Source organism: Balearica regulorum, chromosome 11 (genome assembly GCF_011004875.1).
Source record: "Balearica regulorum gibbericeps isolate bBalReg1 chromosome 11, bBalReg1.pri, whole genome shotgun sequence".
In the NCBI taxonomy this organism is placed as follows: domain Eukaryota; kingdom Metazoa; phylum Chordata; class Aves; order Gruiformes; family Gruidae; genus Balearica; species Balearica regulorum.
In genome coordinates this window covers 22561449-22579752 of record NC_046194.1, presented here as the reverse complement: position 1 = coordinate 22579752, position 18304 = coordinate 22561449, and the positions used below count along the sequence as shown (strand labels likewise).

The following is an 18304-nucleotide window of genomic DNA, read 5'->3' as shown; positions in this document are numbered from 1 at the left end:
AGCTAAGCCCAAAGTGCAGTGCATGTGGTGCTGGGCGTCTGGAACGGAGAATGCACGGCTCCGCTGGAGAGTGCTGCAGGACAGCTTGGGCATTGTGTGGAGAGCAAATACTTATCGCTAAGAGGCAGAAGTTGGTTAACACTCAAATCAAAGTCCATGGCTTTCAGTTCATCCCTCTGAGTGTTTAGGATTTAGCGAGCCTGTGCCCAGTCTTTGCAGAGTCAATGTGCTGTAGCCCCATGTGAATTCTGCTTAGAAAGATGTCTTCCTCCCTTCATACTTACGACTTTTCTATTGACAAAGCAAAGCAGCCATCCAAAAAGCATCTATGATGCTTTTCAAATATGGAAGAGTCTTGGGATTTCAATTTGGAAACAAACAAGCTTAATTTCGCTGTGCTATTTCAGTCAGAGGGTTTGCATTGAAGAAGGGAAGAACTGCAGGAACTTTTCCACATCGTTTCTTTTCCTGCATTTGCACTTTTCTGTTGAAAAACTAAATAAACCTTGACTTGCGTTTCCCAGCCATGTCACCGTGCTTTTGCCAAGTCAGATTCTCAGGAAATACAGATAGGTATAGCTTCAGTGACATCTGTGGGGTAACACTGATTTACAGCCCCTAATGATACATCCCAGATATGAAAGAGATCTCTAAGGTTTTTGCCTTGCTTAGTATGGTGCAAAGTGGTACTGAGGGGATAAATCCAGGTAGAGCAGCAAGAAATTATTCAGCTGCCTCTCTTAAAGAAGGAGGAGGACTGAAATGGGCATTCTCATCTGCAGAATGATGGGCTGTCCCTTGCTGGAGAGAGCCTCATTGTGCTCAGTTTAATCAGAGCAATCCATTTGCCTTGAAAAGGCTCAGAGACAGCTCAGTCATCCCAAGCATTTCGGCATAGCATGATGTGACTGTTTCTGTTTGTGCATAAGAGGAGGGAGCTGGAGATGGAGAGACACGGGCCGGCTTGAGCTCCTCCCAGTGCCACTGGATGAATTTGTACAGAGGTGTTATTTGTGCTGAAGAACAAGGAGACACCAGACAACCGCTGATGAGAGGCAGAAGTGCTGTTGACAGTAGCAAATTCCCCTCTTCCCTTTGCTCTTATTTTTAAGGTGTCAGGACAAACAGCAGCGATATGACGTATGGGAGGGGATGAAAGAGGAGTTCTGGCTGGGTGGCGAAGGTTGAGCCTGATTTAGTACTGAGTTTAGCAGTCTGCAGTTATACCCGTGTTGCTGAGCTATAATGAATAACAAATCCTAATACCAGTGAGGCACCTTAAGATGTGTGGTTGTTATCAGAGGACCGTAGCCCCTGCTAGGTGATTAAGAACCCTCCAATTGCTCTTTTCTGCTTCAGGATGTATTTCCACTACCTGCTACTATATTATTATACACCGTGTTATTATTCATAATACCCATGGCACTAGTACTGCCAAGTCAGGCGCTCACAAGCTAGCCAGCACCAGAATGAAAATTACCTGCTCAAGCCAAGAGCTGTGTGAAGCAGCTGGCTTGGAGGGGAATTCCACATCACAGCAAAGCCATAGTGCCCTGATGACTGCTGCTGCTGTGCCCTTGCTTGGAGTAGGAAGGACTGACTGCTGCTCGGTGAAACAGTTTTGTGAAGATTTTTATTAGGGGAAAAATGTGGAGTTTTCCCTGGACTGCATTATCAGGAGTGGATGGATCGTTATTCTGAAATATCACCAAGGGGGAAAAAAGAAAAAAAAGAATTTAGCCTTAAGGAAATACCCAGCAATAGGAATTTCAGGCTTAGAGGTTAGAATGTAGAAAAAAAATAAGCTACTGAAAACTAGGTTTTTGTAAGGGGTAGCAATAGCCAGCCTTACTGGCAGGCAGTGCTGCTCACTTACTGTCCTGTAAAGCACCACATACGTGCATGGCCATCTCCAGCCTTGAACAGATATCCCCCTGCACCGGGGGTTCAGTCCTGGGAGGATGCAGGAGGGCACAGACTCTCTGTGACGTGGCACCGGTGACACCGGCGGAGCATCCAAGGTGCTCGGTCAGGACAGCTACCTCGATGAGAGCAGAGGGCCAAGAAGGTGGTTTGAGCTGTAGCGTGTGGTGGGGAGCACAGGTGGAAGAAGGAGACGCAAGAGGGCTATGAAGAGCAGCGTGCTGTGCTCTGAGAAATGAGCAGGATTTGGAGCAGCATATGGATTAGGAAGACAAGGCTAAATTTAAGGAGGTGTTAGAGGGAGAAGGGACAGAGCTTGGATGGGAACAGTGAGGCAATTGGGAGATCAAAGGAAACCTCCGTATTATGAGTAATTTGGGGGTGGGAGGTTAGAAAGGCCAGCCAACTTCCAGTGCTGCGTTTTGCTCTTTTCCAAGTAATTTCATTTTGAATGTATTTTTTAATAATGTTGACTGGATTCCACCTAAGCTTTGCTTTGGTGCCAGGACAGCTCGGAATGCTGCGTGGAAAACATCCTCATTGCATCTTAGCGTGTCAAGCTGCATCTGTTGTGTGGAGCTGATGGGACAAGTTTTCCCATGGTCTGGATGGCATTAGCCTGACTCATTCTCGGGGATGGATAAAAACCCACTTTTTTGTGCTGCCTCAGAGCGAAGCAGCATCAAACCTTCTTGGCAGCAATGTGGCCCTCCTTCAGAGGACTACAGCTGAGAGACTGCTGGCCCCATTGTATGACCAATTTCTCATCCATGGATACCAGACTGGAGGACGACTCTGCAGAAAGCTCTTTGGATCAGTGAGGATATATATACTACATGTATGCATTCCCCAATGTGCAATTTGTAGCTGTCTTTCACAGCCTGCTTGTGCACAGCTCGTTTTTCTGGTTTGGAGCTGGCTGCTTCTTGCCCTTTTGAGGAACAGGCTTGTGTTCCTGCAGGACTTTATTTTATATTTTAGGTGGGCCCCAGTGCAATCACAGTGCCTGACATTCAGTACTTGCTGTAGACCAGTATTTGAATAAGTGTTTTAGAGTCCTGACTGCCTGGGACCAGACACGGCTCTCGTTTGCCTTTTCAATTCAAACAGTCTCAACTTTGTTCTGGTGCTTATTCTTGGTATGTGCATACCGGCACAACGCTCACCTGGATGCTGTGAGCACTGCTCTAGAGAGCAGTATTTTTATAGTGGTGCTGGTCCGAACAGAGGGATGGTCTACAGGACAGTGTAGATAGCCCCCAAACTGGCTCAGAGATGGAGAGAAACTGGAATATCATCTCCTCATTCTCTCCTTCACCTCGCTCTCAGCCGGACAAGAAGGATGGATGGATTGGCCACCTCTCCTGACTGTCTCTAAACCCACTCTGGGCTGGAGAAAACTTAGCACTTAACCTGCTGCAAATACTTTCCAACTTTGGCCTATACTTGAGGGACTACATGGAAAAGTACTTTATAGAGAGACAGTTTGACAGCTATTTTTAGGTATTCATTGAGCAAAACACTCTCCAACATCTGCTCATCAGTCAGCTATCCCTTTTCTGAGCAAACCTGACGGGATGAGCAGAAGGAAGATGACATTGTTTTATGTAACAGAAGTAAATTTACTGGAAAAACTATGCAGCAGCCTTCTAGCTGGCTCTTGCTGCCTATTACGTATGAATCTTCAGTCTCCCCTTTGCTGGCTTGTGCTGGAAACCAACCATCCAAACGCACAAGCTGGATAGAGGATAAGGCTTGGGAACTCTGTGCGTTCTTTTATTTTTCCCGTGGTTTTATAGGTGCCTGTACAGAAATGTGCTGCTTCAGCTTCTCAGAAACATGTGACTCGGGCAGAGTGATGAACCAGCACAGGGAGGACGGGGAATATTCAAGACGGTAGTCACAGCCAATAGCAACCCCAGGGCTGAAAGATGTTCACGTAAATCATCCAGTGGCTGATTTCACAGAACAGTATGCGAGAGGGGAGGCTGGCTTGCAGGCAGCCTGCAGCGTGCAGCAGGGCAAAGGTCCTAACACAAATGGCTTGCGGCAGTCATCCGGCACTGCCAGCACCAAAGCCAGAGTCAAAAAGAGCCTGGCCTCGTGGGCAGGTGCACATCTTTTTTTCTTGTTTTGTTTTGGTTTTTTGAAAGCTCTTTCTGAGAGAAGCAGGTAAACATGAAAAGCAGCATGGAAAGATACTCTGCACGATTCCTTGCTCATCTGAATTTTCATTTGCCCTGCAACTATCCTGCAGCGTGGGAACCAGCCTGCTCCCATTCCTCCTGGCCTTGAAAAATGAGAGAGGGAAACCCAGGGAAATGAGTCATCAAGGAGCTCCTGGAAGAAGAGAGACCTAGATTTAGTAAATGCAGAAAGGTATTCCAAAACCCAAGCTTCCCAGCTGAAAAAGCCAGCAAATTCAGGGTAACGGCATCCTTCTAGCTAAGCTGGACATTGCAGAGATTGGGTTTTTGCCAGGTCGGCCAAAGTTGCATTTATCATTCATCTGTTTGAAGTTCTCCCTCCCAGGAACCACATGGTGAGGCTGAAGGACAATTTATTATAGCGTTCCAATAGTTCGCATTGTGGACCAGCAGCTGCGTGTCACCAGCTGGCGGTTTGTCTGTGTGACTAAGCATCTAGAGTTCCCAAATATAGCCATTCAACTGGAGCTGTTGGCATTTTTTTCCCTTCATTTTTTTTCTCTTCCTATATAATAAAGGCAGGCAAAGTCATCTCGTGATGACCCCCATGTTATTTCTTTTCAGTCGAGAGGCCGCAGTCCAGGCCAAGCCAGCGTAGCATCTGATATTTGGCCTTGCAAAGTTTCTAGCCTAAATCGTCCAGACAGGCCACGCACAGGGGGGATGAAGTGATTTGCTCAATGTCACACAGGTCGGTGGCAGAGCCAGAAATTCAGCCCAGGCATCCAGAGGCTCCATGTGTCACCCCATCCCCTGGACCACATGTGCTTCAGGCAAGCGTGTTTGAAGAAGTCCTCATGATTCAGCTGAAACCAGGACGGCGAGTTCATGGGTAAGGCAGGGTCAGCAAAACAGGGAGGCAGGCAGAATTTGGTGCGTTACACTTTTTGCCAGAATATTGATCCACTCAGTCTTTTTAGGTCAGGAGGTTTTCAGAGCAGTGCTTGCCTACCGATTTGTGTTTGTATGATGTCCAGCTAAGCTCAGGCTCAGTACCAATTGCTAACATGGGCAGATGAAGAATAAGCAAGGAGGATCTTTTTGTTATTGCACTGGACCGAGATGCAGGAGATCTGAATTGTTCCCATATCTACTGCAGATGCATTCTGTGATTTTGGAGAATTTCCTTAAACTCTCTACATCATAGTTCTTCCCCTCTCTTTCTCCATCTGACTTTAATGTCTATAAACTCAGTAAGGGAGCCTGATGTTTGTACAGAGAAGGGCACAAAGCCTTTTCCTCTGGTTCCACTTAAAAAGGAAGAAAAGCAATGAAAGGTGATAGTTGAGAAAACAAGAAAAATTCTCCCTCATTTTATGCTGTTTGGAATGGCTTATTGGCGCTAATGGAATGGAGGGTATAGAAAACAAAATTAAAATAATGCTGCTTTCCTCTAGATGGCATTGATCAGCAGCTCAGGCTGCTCCCACGGTGGCTCCCTTGCTCAGGCAAGCCAAGACACCTACCCAACCTGCTGTGTCACCTTTGGGCTTCCCTGCCATGACATTCCCAGGACAACAGCCCTCCTGCTTTCGTCTCAGACTCAGGAAGATGAGTAAGGGGGAGATAAACCGTGTTGCCTCCCAAGTCAGGGAATGCTTGAAGAATGTTTTCCTTCAGCATTTCACTTGGTGCTGAAAGAACTAGGATGGTTACACCCTCCATACCCTCTTCCTAGACCAAGGATATGCAACCACACGTTAATAGAGTGTTTGTCAGCATGATTATCAGCTTCCTCGTCCTGATTACTGTGGCTAAAAGGAGAAATCGGAGTGGGCAGGTGATCAAACAGCCCCTTGCAGCTTTCTCTGTAATGCTATGTGCCTGAAGAGGACATGGAAACAGCAGCGTTGTAGGAGCTACCCAGGATACTGGCTGTTGTGAGGCAGTGATTTTCGAAGGAACAGGCATACAATACTGTAACACACCTCTTTGGAGCTATCAGCCAAATTTTGCTGTTCTCTGCAGCACACGTAGGACAGAGCCGTTTCAAGCTGTGCTGGTGGAGATCTCTGGGGAACCTTTCCTTTGCAAAACTGATTCATGCAAAATGCTGAAGGACACTGAGGCAGAACCCAGCACTCTCCTCCCAATGCACTGTACATACGCTGTCTCCACCATCTCCATAACAAGTGGATTATGTTTTCAGAGCCATTTTCTGATTTTGTTTTTACTTGATCATTCCTCAAGAAAAATCTGGGAGCAGCTTCAGTGTAAGTGTTTGGGTTATTTTATAGATTGTTCTGTCTTACTCCTTACAGGGTTACTTAAAGCAGTGCCGGAAGAGGAGGGATATGTTCAGTGATGAACAGCTAAAGATCATCTTTGGTAACATCGAAGATATCTACAGATTTCAGATGGGTTTTGTCCGGGACTTGGAGAAACAGTATAACAACGAGGACCCCCATCTCAGTGAAATTGGACCATGTTTTCTTGAACACGTAAGTTGATTTGGCATTTTTATTCGGGAGTTTTGGGGTGGTTTTTTGGGGGGTGATGGGAGGGGAATAGCAGAGGAAGTCAGGAGACAGGAGCCACGCAGAATAACTTTTGCACATTAGGACTGTTCTAGTTACATATCACAGAATACTCCAGGGCCTTCCATTCACCTCGTGAGATATAGGTGCAGGGACAATTCAGAGTGAAGCACATAGTCGGATAACTCCCTCAGAACATTTGAATCCCAACACCTTTTCACATCCGCCCTTACTCATGATATGTAGGTATGATGTCCCCCACCTACTCCCCACCGTATTTTGCTCTTCAGAATATGACTTAAACCCACTCACAGGCCATTCTAATCAGGTCGTAGATGACCAGAAGGTTCAAAGAGGTAAGGAGTCCAGAAAAGTAAAAAGAGGTCTTAGTTGTGCACTACACAAAAAAAGTAGAGGAGACCAAATGCCTGGGCTGTTTGCTGTGGCACTGAGACGCATTTGTAAGGGATGAAAAACCCATGCAGCTTCAGTTTCAGTTACCTTCCCCTTCGGAGCTGCTGGGCTGGGTGGGTAGGTGCCAGCTCGTGCTTCTTGCTGCCTGGGTGGCAGCAGGGCAGCAGATACTCGCTCGCGCCAAGTGCATGCTGAACAGGACTGCTGGTGATACAGTCCTGGAGGCTTTTGCCCAGCCCATTGTACTGTTACATAAGCCATGTACTACAGGAGCTGATAAATTGGCCGGTGTCGTAAATATGTCAGGAAATGTCAAGAAAATTATAGTCCTGCAGTTCTAGGCTTTCCTTTAGGGAGAATGAAGTGCTGTATGAGAGCTTATGTATGAGGTGCTCCAACCCGGGATGCAGATCCTGTACTGTGTTACCTCAGTACTTGCAGTCAGGGCTGAGCTGGCAACAGTTGACTACTTATTAGAGAAATTTCTGATAGACATTCATGGAACTTCAGCAGGGCATCCCTAAAAAGGTTCACAGCATCTCTGAAGCATCATTGGTCTTCTAATTGAAAAGGAGATTTCTTTTTGAGAAGTTGCATGGTGGCATTAACATTGTTCATTTTTATCAGAGCCTGCAGTCTGCTGCTTGCTTCCAAAGCAGCATCATATTCCACCTCTGTGCTGAAGAGATGTAAGAAATCTTGGTGACAATCAGTAGCTAAAACTTCATGTCTTGAGGCTGTGCTGTCAATTCATTTATAGTGACAATAGTAAGAATTACTACCATTATTTGGAGGAATATCTGACACTTCTCTGTCATCAGATAGGAGCTGAAAGCTGGCTAATAAACTCCTGATAAATCATCCCTGTTTGGCCATTTGGGGAAACTGAGGGATGAGAACATTAAGATCCTGTTATATGGATCTGCATTACCAAAGGCCAGGGCTCTGCTTGGTTCTACCTTTACCTTTTACAAAGAAAACCCCACCACACAAAACTGAGAACACCCACAACGCTGCACAGGGGTTCATTTTGACACACCCTGTACCCGCAGAGACCTCAGCGATGTGTCAGTCTGTGGGTCCCTCTCTGCCTCCCTTTTCCCCCAGAGCAACCCTGCAGCACCGCCTCCGAGCAGGAAAAGTACTCTAGGATCAGTCCTTACTCCTCCTGCTTGGGGTATTCTTTCTTCTTTAGTTGTAATGTGTTCTTGTTGCCAAGTCGGGTGGTTGACTGCTCACAGCGCTTGTCTGACATGTGCTCCCCTCTGTGTGCATCCCTTTTCTCCTGCCTCTCACAGCAAGATGGCTTCTGGATCTATTCAGAGTACTGTAACAATCATTTGGATGCATGCATGGAGCTTTCTAAGCTGATGAAAGATAGCAGGTACCAGCATTTCTTCGAAGCGTGTCGTCTGTTGCAGCAGATGATTGATATTGCCATAGACGGTTTCCTTCTGACGCCAGTGCAGAAGATCTGCAAATACCCCCTGCAGCTCGCAGAGCTACTCAAGTACACCGCGCAGGATCACAGGTATGCCAGTCTCTTATTACATGGAAGGATTTTGCTCACTGCTTCTTTACGTGGCCTCTGCACACGCACAGGGGTTGAGTTTTTTCTGTCCAGCTCTTCTCTTCATGACATCTTGTATAAATTGCAGCAGGGCAAAGGTTCAGCAGACAGTTAGACAGCTTCTCAAAGCACTGATTCTCAACGGAGCCAAACTCGTCTCTGTTAAATCAAACATGTGAACTAATTACCCTTGGATGTACTTTCTGATGCTACTGGTTACACTAAAAAAATTACCTAATTAGCATTCAGTGGTCAGAAAGGCTTATTCCTTTATCCTGAAGAGGACGTCAGCACACAGCAAGAAGAGGGTCAGGATCCGCAACTCAGACCTGAATATGCTCAGGTTTGGGGAGAATTCAGAACCTGCTCTGCTTTTCAGCCTGATTCCATCTCTGATTTTGCCATTGGGTTTAGGTTCAGAGGAGCACCCAGCAGTTTGATTACTTCCCAAAATTTTCAGGATCTCCTTCGGTGCTGCTGAGGGCAATCAACCTGACTCCCTGGCCTAATGTAAATCAAGAAAAGTACCTATGATACCACTTGTGATATACTGCTATAAAAATAAGGTGAAAGAAGAATCAGGTCCCCTAAGAGTAGATTTTCTCCTGCCTTGCCAATTTGCTTTCTTTTTCCAAAACCCATTTAAAAGGAAGTGCTTCAAAGAACAAAAAAGACCACAGATGTTTCCGAAACTTTTGCAAGTATTTGATTTTTCTTTTGTTTGTTTTCCCCAAACCCAGAGAGGCGCAATACGAGCAAAGAGGTGCATTGATTTGCTTTGACCTGATTCATGAGTTTGATTCATACTAGCTGAATGCCCAGTTCAAAAATCACCAATCTGGACATGCATTTGGCTCCAGATTCAATTTCTGGTTTTCCCTTTGTAACGAGACCAAATCAAACTTGGAGCGAACTCATGGGAGCATTAGCGTATGAGAAACCAGCTCTATGATCCCAAACGTTGTGGCTTTTTCTCCTTACCAGCCATGTGATGTCCCCACAGTACTTACAGTGGGAATTCAGATGCGGCTTTACAATGGGAAGACATAAGCAGCCTCAGAGAGAAGAGGTCTGTGTTTAAAATGACCTTGTCTGAGTTACTTGGTAGCAATACCAAAGGGGATGTGGACAGTGTGATTACACAAGGGTTGGATTATTTTAGGAGTACATTCCTTTTTCCTTTGGGATGTTTTAAAATCAACATGTTGTTAAGTAATCACATACAGTCATATTCTGAGGAGACTCGGACCTTTCCTGTGGTTAAGCAACAATTAGTTGATTCAGACTGAGAGCTCTTTTTTTACTGGATTGTGTTGGTGATAGGACACGGCTGTGGACACTTCAATTCTTCTGTTTCTTCATTTTCTGAAAAGAGAAAGCAGGATTATATTTGCTTGCCTTGCATTAGTAAAGAGTAAGCCCCCTGAAGCTGTAACACAGTGCAGAAATGAAACTCCTGCCATCACAGAGAGCCAGCAAAAGACCTGTGCCTTATCTCAGCCCTGGAGTGTGGCGTACTTGGTGTTGGCATACCCTGGAGTTTATTGGCTCACGGAGGAATGGCATTATAACACAGAAATGGGGTGGGTTATACTACACTTCCCTGTGGTCTAGCTCCTCCGATTCAAGTGGTCAAAGAGCCTGGGAGGGACCGATCCTCCAGGCAACCCAGCTCCATCCCAGACAAGCTTAATGGGGAAAGTGAGGCACAGAAAAGTGTGTCTTACCACCAGATGATTCTGTGCTGAGGCTGAGCAGAAAACCCAGGCTGCCCTTGTTGTCTGCTTGAAATACGAATATTTTCTGCTCTTGTAATCCTGGCTTTGGGGTTGGGGCTGAGATGAGCAAAGCTTGAGAACGGAAAAGCAAATAATCTTTAGGGAATGTCATGTTGTGACAATATCAGACACAGGTACCAGATACCCGCAGGTTGGGGTATGGTCAGGGTCAGCTATGAATGAGAAACTGAGAAGCCAGCTGGGGAGCTTCAGCTGGGCCCATTCAGCAGGTGGCGAGTTGTCCTCGTGCGCTTGCAGTTTGACAGTGCTCACAATCAGATTGTGAGTCTGAAAGAGAAGCTGGAAAATTAGAGTGGACTAATACAGGGAAATGAGGTTTGTCCCTGGCAGTGTTCAAGGCCAGGCTGGATGGGGCTTTGGGCAACCTGGGCTAGTGGAGGGTGTCCCTGCCCATGGCAGGGGTGGAACTGGATGGGCTGGGAGGTCCCTGCCAGCCCAAACCAGTCTGGGATTCTATGATCATTGGCAGGATTAGGAGCCTCTTAGGCACTCTGATTAGAATTTAATATGTTGAAAATACTGTTTAAATCAATTGAACCATTTACAGAGTAAGGCAAAACTCAGAAAGGACCAGGGGTCTCAATGAAAGCTAATATGTTAGCTTCATCTAACAGGGGGACGTAATATTCTTCTTTTTTTGTTTTCCTTCCTCCTCACTAATATCATACTTGGATCTTCCCTGTGCCAGGTCAGGACAACAGAGCTGAAAGCAGAAACCTGACCACTCTCCCCCAAGTTAGCATGTGATATTTGACAAGGGTCTAGACTTGTATTCTGACTGAGCACTGGAAAGAGGTTCCTGCAGCCCCAATATAATGGACAAACAATTTATTTACCTTAATTTCATAGTTACTGCTATCCTATTATTATTTCACTGGCCAAATGCTTTGCTTCTGTTATTTTTTCTTCTAAGTTTTTGCCAGCTCTGCCACAGACATGGGCTAGGAGCCCAAAAAGTTCAGTCATGACTCTTTCTTCATTACTGCGTGAAAGAAAAATGTGCATGGGGTTTTCTCTTCAAACAGAACATTAGAATTAGTAAATTAGCATTACCAAGATAAAACCCAGCTTGATTGGCATCAGCCCACTCCACATGGAGGCAGGCATGGGGGTGTTTTCAGAGCCTGGCTCCCTTCAATTGCTTATTGTTTTGGGACTGGTTCATTTGAATTTTTCACAAAGCCACATCTGTTCACCTCTTAAAGATTTACTCCAGCTTAATATGAATTAAATATATGAAGGTCCTAAGTGCAGCTTGCTGCTGTCCTGAGCGTTTCTGCTGCAGAACTGAGCTGGAGTTAACTGTATGAACATGTTACGTGACAAAGAGGAGACTCTGCTAACAGGTGGACTGACATTAGCCTCCCTTCTTTGCATGAGCATAATTGCTAGGAGATTATTAGTGACTGTCTCTAAACCCTACACCTCTCCCTACCTCTACAGATCCTTTCTGGCCATAGTGACTTACCTATTTCCCTGCAAGAACTCATAGACATTTTGAAGACCAGACTAATGTCTCTCTGGCATAGCTCCATTTCTCCCTTACACAACCAGGCGCTCACTTCGTACAGATGGCCCCACAAAGGAGGGCACAAGAAATTCTTTGTGTATCTTTGTGTATTCATTGTGTATCATGATGGTTATGTCAGACAGCCCATCCTCTGTTCTCCTTTACTTTGTTGAAGAACCAGGCCTAATGTTCTGGAATTTGTAGGATTTTTTTTTCTTTAACCTCAGCTAGAGTTTTGACGTAAGAATTGAATAAAAATTGAAAATGCATCTCAAGATTTCATCCAAGAAAGGATGGCAAAATAGCAAATAATGTTGTGTTGTATATCATATTGTGATTGTTTCTTAATATTTATCCTGTTTGGATCACATGGGGAAATGGATCTAATTCACAGCATTCACCCCTATTTTAGCTCTCACCAGTGCAATTCTTAGCAATAATCAATAAAGCTATTCCCCCTGCAGCTGCCCAAGATCGCAGTTTTTCTCATTAGTCAGCAATCAATACCAGCCCTTAAGTTAACAATATATTATGGTGGCATTATGGCAGCTGGCCTTGTCTGTCTTTGCGACTGAAATGAACATTAAGGTTCCTTGGAATGGAAAAGAAGGCACCAGGCAGAAATCAATAGCATTGATTTCAGCATCACTTTTTGAAAAGACTGATCATCATCTTTGCTGGCCCTGGCGGGAGGCTATTTTCACTCTTTGTTATTACACTCACAGGCCTGTCCAGAAAAAAAAAAGAAAAGAAAAGAAATGCTTTGATTTGCCCACCTGAAGTCTGCAGTAAGAGCGAATGCCATGGGATAAATGCTTTGTGGCACTCTTGGAGTCACCTTATGGCTTGGAAGGTGCTCCGGCCCTGTGTCTAATCAAAAAATATTTTCTAATGTTCATTTTAAAAATGGAAAAATCCAGGCCCAAAGACACAGGCTATAAAAAGGTTCAGACTTTCATTTAGGATGTTCTTTAGCTGAGCACCTTAAGACTTTAAAGAGCAATGTTCCCCACTGTTGTGCGTTGGATTGGTAGAGGCTGGACTGTACTCATTGCACTGATGCAAACCGGCTGAGGAGCTGGCTGGCTTCGCTGTCTCATACACACGCACTTTCGGTTTCAAGCAAGCTGCTCTTTTGTGATAATCCAGAAAGACATTGCTGTTGGAAAAAGTATGGTATTGTAGAAATGAGTGGCAAATCCTACCTGCATTTCTTTCTAAAAGGATGGTGAGATTACGCTGCTGCTAATGATAGAGTCCTGTGCAGTTCCACTGCGCATCAGGCTCCATTTCGTGGGCTTTTCTTCTGTGTTCAACAGTGACTACAGGTATGTGGCTGCTGCTCTCGCCGTCATGAGGAACGTGACTCTACAGATCAACGAGCGGAAGCGGAGATTGGAGAACATTGACAAGATAGCTCAGTGGCAGGCCTCCGTTCTGGACTGGGAGGTACGGTAAACGCTCGGCCCCGATTTAGGTGTTATAAACCTGGAAAAAATCAATTCCATGCAGTTGCTGAGTTATCCAAGTTCACATAGTTCATTTCACGCAACCTATGTTTGGGATTAAGCTTGGGATGGAGAAGACATATTTACAGACTTTAGAGATGGTTCTTAAAATGTAAAACATTAATGGTACTCTGAAGACAATGTGGGGTCTAGTTCCAGTTACATCAATAGAAATCTGGAGTGACTTTTGGGATTGCAACGCTGTTGTCCTGGGAGTAAATGAGATTTGGATCATGCTTTATGTGCATTCTGGCTCTGTGCTTTGTCATTGGGGAAGAAGTAGGGAAAGAGGTAGCAAAAAGCCCTAGAAATTGTGACAGGTTAAGGAAATGGACAAAACTCTTCTGGTGGTTGCTTTATGATTAGAAGCCAAAACATTAAGCTGAAGTTAAAGATGCTATTTGCACATTTAAAATGAGCACCCACTTAAAGATATTTCTGAACCAACCCTATGTGTAGTGATCGTGTAATAAGGAGCTGAGAAGCATGGGCAAGGCAAAGTCAGCAGAGGGATTCCTCACTAGGAGGCCTTCAGTCTCCTACATTTTTGCCATGTGTTTAAAAAAAAAAAGCCATACTAAAATTATGTTCTCCTTTTCTTTTCATCCCTGATTTTTTTTTTAAATCATTCTAAGAATGTAATCTGTAAATAGTGTTTTTGAAGCAGACTGAGGACAAATGTTTTTGTAAATCCCTCTCTATGTTGTCATCGATCCATGTGTTTAGCAAGTAGATACTCAGTGATGGAACAGCCTTTCTTCTTGCTCACAGTCGTGAAGATCTGGAATAACTCCACATTCAAGTCAATGGGATCATACTATGTAAATTAGGACATGGGAAAGATGCATTAATCCTTTAATTTTTTTTTTTTTTTTTTTAGTATCTAGGAAGACTGGGAGGAGAGGGAGAGAAATACAGGTGCATCACCTTCTGATTGTGTATCCTCCTTGACTGAATTAGATTCATTGCTGTAATGAAGGTTGGATTCCACCCTGGATCTCTTGATAAAACATATAAATGCAGCAGTCATAGCTGGTTCTTAAATTATGACTGGCTGTGAGAGCAGAAAATGCAGATGATTTGCTTGCTTGTTTTATTGTTGTTTATTGCGAAGAAACCGCTCTCTCACTGACGTGCAGACTCATTTTCAGAATTAGAAAACTGCTCTCAAGGAGGCACAGGACCATCAGATACATCTTCAGCCTTCAGTATATTGGGTGTGATGAGCTAATGCGTGTGATTTGTAAGAAATGCCGAGACCCTCATTGTAAATAAATCTAGATTAGGGACGGATCAATTCCAAGTCAGTGAATATTCATGTGTGAGTGGAAAGCCAAGGTGACCTCCACATAGGATCTATGGAATAGCAGTTTCTTTTTCTCTTCCATTAGCTCAGTTGATAATTCATTTTTATTTAGCCATATCCTTGATAATTCATTCCTGCTTAGCTTTAGCCATACCCTTTATAATTCATTCCTGCTTAGCAGTGCCCATTCTTTATCTCCAGCTTATCCTCAAGAACTTGCCAAATCATTCTTCCAGGCTTTTTTTCAACTATTCCAAAATTTAAGCACAATATTGCAGCAACATCCTTCGTCTTCTCATGATATAGAAAAACCTGCTGTTGCTACTGCTCAGAGATCCGATGGGAATACAGCTACTGCCCCCATTCAAAGGAAAACGCCCTTCTTACCATTTTTATTCTGTATTTTGGATCAAGAAGAGTCATAGAGCTGTGATGAGAACACTAGAGGATGAGGCTAGATCCAGCAGAGAACTTCACTGCTTGATTCTCTCCTCTGAAGTAACTTCTGAATCATCAGATCCAGCCCCCACTTCACAGATGTTCGTGTAATGGCCAGAAGGACGCACAAAACCCCAAAATGCTCAGACGTTAACTATAATATAATGCAGGAAGAGAACAGGAGAAATCAAAAGCAGTGTCAGATGCTTAGATCTGTCCTAGATCTGTGCAGATACTCTCTTTAGGCATTGCAAACCCAAGCTGCTAACCTCCAAAAACCCCACTCAGCCGATGTGTAGAGGTCGTGTCTCCCAGGACACAGGCCATCAGGGGTTGATTTCTTACTCAGCCCGTAGGGGTTCAGGCCCTCATCTTCTACACACAGGCAGTCACGGAGTAGAAGAGGGATTTCCTGGCATGTCTCCCTAGCCTCTTCCAGTCTGTGGGGACATGCATTTATTATCTGAGTCAGAGAGTAGAAGACCACGTCTCCCAGTTCGTCTTTGCTGGAGGACACTCAGCTGAGAGCGAGTGACCTGCTGTCAACTTTGTGCTTCTACAAATGCTTATCTGGTTTATATTAGTGCTCACTGAAACAGAGAGGAACCCACAGCATTACTCTCCCATTGTTCTGTCGCCCTGTTCCTGCTCTAATTAGAGTCTGTACCCAAAAGTGCTCCCTTTCTGCCCCTCTGCGTGTCACGGGGGCTTCCTGACCTCTCCAGCCAGCACGGCAGTGCAAACGAGCAATAGCACTGGACCTGGGGTGTACAGCACAGTCTTCCTTGAGACAATCTGAAAAAACCACTAAGTACAAGAAAGCAGGAACTAGGAGAAAAAATTATCAGTTCAGGCTTTTTTTCACCAGAAATCCAGCCAGGGCACAAGACAGAGATAATCCCAAATTCCCACTGTATGTTGCACTTGGTGAATTATTTCAGCAGCAACCAAGGCTAAATGTTGAAGCATTTAATGAAATCTTTCATTTGGAGAAATGTCTGGTTTTCCTCAACCTCTTTAGACTAACGATGTTGACTCTCTGATTTGAAATTGCATTTTCACTTCTAAATTTAGCCGTGTTTTGCGATGAGATGTTGGAAGAAGAGTTTTAAAGAAGAAGAAAAAATCCAAACCAAACAAAAAATATTTAGTGAGTGAATATTTGAAATGTTCTTATATACAAAGTGTGTGTACACATTTTCTTGCAAGGAGAGGGTGTTATTGGGAATGTATACGTATTGCTGATCTTAAAACAAATAGAAAAAGTAGGGGGTATGTCCTAGGTAATTTGAGCAAAAAGGATTTTACTGAATCCCATGGAGTTGTACCTCTGTGTTTCAGGAATCATTTTTATCCCTCGAGATTTTCTGCATGGCCCTCTGAAGGTGAATTTCAGGGCCAGTGTTTGAAAAATGCAAATGTCCTTGAGTTAACCAAGGCCAGATTTTTTTTTCTCCAAGAAGTCACGTAAGCTTGGTCCGATGGTTTAAATTGTGAATGGGACCAAGAAAGGGTGGCCTGACTCTCGTGGCAGCTGATAACCGTGCTGTGGCAGCCAGGGCCTGAAGTCTGAAGGGATTATTGGCAGCTTCATACAAGTAATGACTGAGCAGAATCTTAAGGGAAGATTCTGATCTCACTGACTGCTGTAAATTAGAAATAATCCCAATCACTTTGAAATGTGTTCCTGTATAATTTGTAGGAAGGTGGTCTCGACCGAAAAGCCTGGATTGGACTGTTGCCATGTATGACTCACTTCTTTATTTTGTAACCTGAATTTCCAATATACAAACAAACGTAGAGAGGTGCTGCCCCTGCCTACACCGAATTCTCTAGTGCCTTTTGTCCTTTCAGTTGTTAATGGCGCAGAATGTAGGGTTTCCACCACCTCCTGCCGAGACCTTTCAGTGTCTGAGCGCTCTCATTGTTATGAAGTGTTTCCTGATGTTCAGCCTTGCTCAGCGTCATCTCCTTGCTTGTAGTTAAATACCCTCAGATCAAAACAGTGACATTTAAAGACAGGCAGGCAAAACCAGCGCACAAAGTCAGCTGGAGCGGGTTCAGAACAGCCTGCGAAGTCTCCTCTGGATCAGACTTCAAACAGGCCAGACAGACCCATCCTGGGCAGCCTTTACGTGCTCAGTCCCTCTCGTGCTCTTGCCCTCTGAGAGAGTTACAGATCTCAAAGGTTAGTGGGTAATATCTAGATATATGTACACACACAACAGTACTATAAAGAGATTATTTCCACAAAGCCCATTACCATTTAAAGTCCTTGCAGGCCCCAGTTTGGCCCACCCTGTGGCTCTGCGGGCCCATGGAGGCATGCTGGCGGGATACAGCCTGCTCCTGGGCAGGACCTGCACGCTTGCCATTTGCTTGGGCATGACGGCGGTGCCCACCACAGCCTCGAGTGCAACATCACCCTTGCTGAGCGTCCGTTACAGGTGCCACGGAGGTGGAAACACATCTGCGCCTTGGCACACCTCAGAATTGCTCTATTTTAGGCCTTTTCATACAGCTCTTGAACCATGTCAAAACAAAATGAAGCAGCGATCCCTGCAGCGTTTCAGGTTTTCTCTCCTGCCCTCGTGGCAGCTGCCAGCAACGCTTTTCTCCCTTTCAGCCCAGGTTTTTCTCAGAGGAGGAAGGCAATGTGGCACCCATTCCCTGGGAGGGGATCTATGGATCCCAAGCCAGTGGTGGGATGTTTGGCGCAGGATAGAGCCTTGCTCATCAGCTGGATTAGTTTTAACTTGCTATTTAAACAGATTACTTTGGTTTATGTAGATGTCTATATATTTCTACCAAAGATTCTCATGGGTTGCCACTTTGGCAAGGTTCAAGAGTATTAAATTTACATGAAGGGAAAAATACATATAATTGAGAAATATAATGAACACTGTCTTTTTAAATTTCTTCCCATTCTTGTTATTTACGGGTACTTTAAATCAAGACTTGGTGCCCTTAATTATGTAATATATAATAGTTGGCCTCAGCCTAATATTATGTTATTGAATCCAAGAATGACATGAAAAACAAGATGCATGCAACCAACGTACTCTTTTCAAAGTGAGGACAGCCTGATGAGAAATCCTCCTGGGAAAAAAATTGCATCAGGGGCTGAAACAGATCCTTCTTTTTTTTCTTCT

At 44.6% G+C, this 18304-nt stretch overlaps 1 protein-coding gene across 10 annotated transcripts in view; it reads left to right on the top strand.

Annotated features, from left to right (window-relative positions):
- The window catches only part of ARHGEF9 (Cdc42 guanine nucleotide exchange factor 9), a 213635-nt gene that overhangs the window by 160546 nt on the left and 34785 nt on the right, over window positions 1-18304 (top strand). For all 10 annotated transcript variants that reach the window (XM_075763709.1, XM_075763708.1, XM_075763707.1 and 7 more), the window contains 3 exons: window positions 6392-6571; window positions 8320-8552; window positions 13220-13349. In XM_075763709.1, the coding sequence (XP_075619824.1) occupies window positions 6392-6571; window positions 8320-8552; window positions 13220-13349 (543 nt within the window). The remainder of the gene's footprint in view (window positions 1-6391; window positions 6572-8319; window positions 8553-13219; window positions 13350-18304) is intronic.